The sequence below is a fragment of the Mya arenaria genome, chromosome 12, assembly GCF_026914265.1.
Source record: "Mya arenaria isolate MELC-2E11 chromosome 12, ASM2691426v1".
NCBI lineage: Eukaryota > Metazoa > Mollusca > Bivalvia > Myida > Myidae > Mya > Mya arenaria.
This window is the reverse complement of record NC_069133.1, coordinates 66,043,153-66,047,267: the sequence shown is the minus strand read 5'-3', so window position 1 is coordinate 66,047,267 and position 4,115 is coordinate 66,043,153. Positions and strand designations below refer to the sequence as shown.

Genomic DNA, 4,115 nt, shown 5'->3' with positions numbered 1-4,115 from the left:
ACAATTCCTAACCTACAAGGAGACTGCAAGGTGCAGCTTCTTATAGGACGTGATGTTCCTGAAGCCCACCATGTTATGGACCAAGCCATTGGATCCCGTGGCACTCCGTTCGCTCAAAAGTTAGCGCTTGGTTGGGTTATAGTGGGAGAGGTGTGTTCAGGGCGTGTGCACACAAACGAAGATGTCTCCGTGTACAAGACCTACATCATGCCCGATTGCAGAGGCACACACATCAAACCATGCCAATTCAACCTGAATATAAAGGAAAATCAAGATCCTGATTTTCAGTCGCTTGATGATACCTTGTTTGTTCGAACAGTTGATGACGATACGACTGGACTCTCTGCAGAAGACAAACAGTTTGTATAACTTATGGACTCTAAAATGGAACGTGACCAGAATGGCTTCTGGACTGCACCTCTTCCGTTCAAGGATGACAGACCCGAGCTACCTAACAACAGAGCACAGGCGTGGCGCCGAGCTCAAATCCTAGATAATAGCTTGAAGAACAATTCGGTCAAGAGACAGCATTTTGTCACCTTTATGGGCAAGGTCATCGATAGCGGAGCTGCTGAAGTTGCACCCTGTGCTATTCAACAAGAGTGTTGGTATCTTCCACTATTTGGCGTCTACAACCCAAAGAAACCTGGGCAGATAAGAGGTGTATTCGATTCGTCGGCAGTCTACCAGAATATCTCATTGAACAGTGTTCTCATGTCAGGCCCTGACATGATAAACAGCCTGCTAGGAATTCTTCTCAGATTCCGTAGAGACGAAGTCGCTGTTTCGGCCGATGTAGAGCAGATGTTCTATCGCTTTCGAGTCACTCATGAGCATCGTGATTTCCTTCGTTTTCTGTGGTACAGAGATAATGATCCTGACAAAGAACTCATTGAATATAGAATGTGTGTTCACGTATTTGGAAACTGTGCTTCCCCATCTGTTGCTACATATGGTCTACGCAAAGCTGTACAAACTGCTGAAAAAGACATTCAAAATCTGGTTAACAAGGACTTTTATGTAGATGACTGTTTAACGTCTAAGCCTACTGTTGATCAAGCAATAGTTACAGTGAAAAGAACTCAGACAGCTTTACGTGATGGTGGAAACATTCGGCTACATAAAATTGCATCAAACAATGTCGCTGTAATGCACGCCTTCCCTCAGGAAGACCTTGGAGGTGATTTAAAATCACTAGATCTTAGTGTAGATCCTCTTCCTGCCCAGCGAAGTCTCGGATTGGCCTGGGACTTGAAGAAGGACGCCTTCATCTTCAATATCGAAATGGAAAACAAGCCTTTCACCAGAAGAGGCGTACTTTCCATGGTGAACAGTATCTATGATCCCCTTGGTTTCATCGCTCCGATAACCATAAGTGGCAATATACTACTACGTGAAGCTACACCGTCCGGTGTAGACTGGGATGCTCCTCTCCCACCAAACCATGAGATGAGATGGCTTGAATGGAAGCAGTCCTTACAAAACACAGAGACAATTGCTATTCCTCGTGCCTACACTACGATTTCCTTCAGTACAGCAAAGAAGAGTTCAGTGAATATCTTCTCAGATGCTTCAGAAGTAGCTATTGCTGCAGTGTCTTATTTGAAAGTGACCGACCAAGTTGGTGAATCCAGTTCTGGGTTTCTGTTAGGAAAAGCGAAGTTAGCCCCTACACAAGGACATAGTATTCCTAGGTTGGAACTGTGCGGCGCAGTTTTAGCCACTGAGTTAGTTGTTATAATATCTAAGCAGTTAGACATACCGATAGCTTCTATGACATTCTTTACTGATAGCAAAGTGGTGCTAGGATACATTTGCAACGAAACTAGAAGGTTCTACACGTATGTGAGCAATCGTGTTGAAAGAATATTGAATGTATCTACACCAGAGCAATGGCAGTACGTTTCAACGACCCGTAATCCAGCCGATTGTGCAACCAGATGTCGACCAGTTTGCCTAGATGTTAGCGACAGTACGTGGATCAAAGGTCCTCCTCTTCTGAAAGATCAAGAGCTTCAGATAGAGGATAACATCGAAGAGTCCAAGAACTATGACCTGATCAACCCTGAAAATGACACTGAGATTCGACCTGAAGTTCTCACGAGAAAAACAGTGAATGTTGAATCCAGTATAACTAGCAAGTTTGAAAAGTTTTCTACTTGGCAGTCTTTGGTGAGAGCATTCGCGCTCTTGAAAAGGTCGTGTAAAGAACACAAAAAAGTAGCAAAACCTGATGTCGTTACGAGTCACATTGAAGCAGAAAACTTCATTGTACGTACAGTTCAAGAGAGCAGTTATGAAGAGGAAATTCAGTTATTGTTAAGCAAGAGAGCTGTACCTGCAAGTAGCAGTCTGTCTACATTGAGTCCATTTCTAGACGAGAAAGGTGTCTTGCGTGTTGGTGGCAGATTAACAAAGGCAGATGTTCCGTCTAACAGCAAACAGCCAATCATCATCCCGAAGAAGTCTCACATAGCTCTTCTTCTTGTGAGACATTTCCACGAGAAAGTTCAACACCAAGGCAGACTACTTACTGAATCCACTTTGCGTAACAATGGCTTCTGGATTATTGGTGCGAAGAGACTTATTTCCAGTACTATTCATAAGTGTGTCATCTGCAAAAGACAGCGTGGTAAATTTCAAAGTCAATACATGTCCGACCTACCTGAAGACAGAGTTACTCCAAGTGCTCCCTTTACAGTGATTGGCGTAGATACATTTGGACCATGGCACATTGTTGCCCGCAAGACCAGAGGCGGACTTGCAGAAAGTAAAAGATTGGGCATGCTTTTCACATGCTTGAGTACTAGGGCAGTGCATATTGAAGTTATTGAAGAGTTAAGCAGTTCAGCCTTCATAAATGCATTTAGAAGATTTGTAGCCATAAGAGGACCAGTCAAAGAGGTTCGATCAGATCGTGGTACGAATTTCATTGGGGCGCTTGATGATCTCAAAGCCGAAGGCATTTGTGTAGAAGATGGATCTGTAAAGAAATACTTTCACGACTCGAAGATAACTTGGAAATTCAACCCTCCACACCCGTCACACATGGGAGGAGTGTGGGAGAGAATCATTGGACTCACGCGTAGAATCCTAGACTCTATGCTCCTGAAGACACACGCGCAAAAGTTGACTCATGACATTTTGTGTACATTCATGTGTGAAGTGTGTGCGATTATCAACTCCCGACCTATTGCTTCAATCTCTACGGACCCAGACGATCCTGAAATGATGACCCCGGGAATGCTGCTAACCCAGAAGAAGGAACCTTTGGAAGGATTGGACTCAACCCTGAGTATGAGGGACATATACAAAGCGCAACGGAAGTACGTTCAGGTGATGGCAAACACTTTCTGGAAACAGTGGCGTAACGGATACCTTCAAACTTTGCAAACACGGCGAAAGTGGCCAAGTGTTCTAGAAAATTTGAAAACCGGAGACGTTGTTCTTGTTAAGGATGTTGAAGAACATCGAAACCATTGGCCATTGGGGATCGTTGTTCGTGTCTTCCAAAGTGGAAGTGACTCAAACATTCGTTCAGTGGAAGTACGCATCGTTAAAGACAAAAAATGTGTAAATTATGTTAGACCAATCACGGAGTTGGTACTCCTAGTGGATTGATGTACTTTCTCAAAATAAGTCAGTTTATCTACATACACAAACATAAATGTAAGACAATTTTGAGTGCTGATTAGAATATGTCTTATTGTTTTGCATACATGCTTTCATTTGTTATACGATACATGTATTGGCTTCAGTATTGTTTAAAGCAATAATTAGGGTTTGCATCTATTGTTTTTAAAAGTCAATATTTAACTGTCTAAGTCAATTATAATTACTCTCATAGTAAGAAACTTGAGTAACATTATATTTCTTTATTTTGTAAAAGTAGGTCATTTTTTTTTAATTTTCATATACACTTGTTAGTGAAGTTTTATTAAAATTAACACTAATGTAGGAACTTTATAATTTCAGTTTCTTTACTGATGCTTTGTATCTTGGTCATTTTGTTTTGTTTAATTAGGGCTTGTACTTTAAGGTGATTAAGTTCAAAGATATAGCTTTTTTGTCTTAGGTTTAATATGTGAATCTCTATATATGCTTAGGTTTAATAT

General features: G+C 41.7%; 1 protein-coding gene across 1 annotated transcript; it reads left to right on the top strand.

Annotated features, from left to right (window-relative positions):
* Positions 1 to 384: 384 nt before the first annotated feature.
* On the top strand, positions 385 to 3,621 carry LOC128210895 (uncharacterized). Its single transcript, XM_052915249.1, has one exon. The coding sequence runs from the start codon at positions 385 to 387 to the stop codon at positions 3,619 to 3,621; it is 3,237 nt and encodes a 1,078-aa protein (XP_052771209.1).
* The last annotated feature ends 494 nt before the right edge of the window (positions 3,622 to 4,115 follow it).

Coding starts and splice junctions, on each gene's coding strand:
- LOC128210895 (XM_052915249.1), top strand. CDS start 385: ATGGAACGTGACCAGAATGGCTTCTGGACTGCACCTCTTCCGTTCAAG.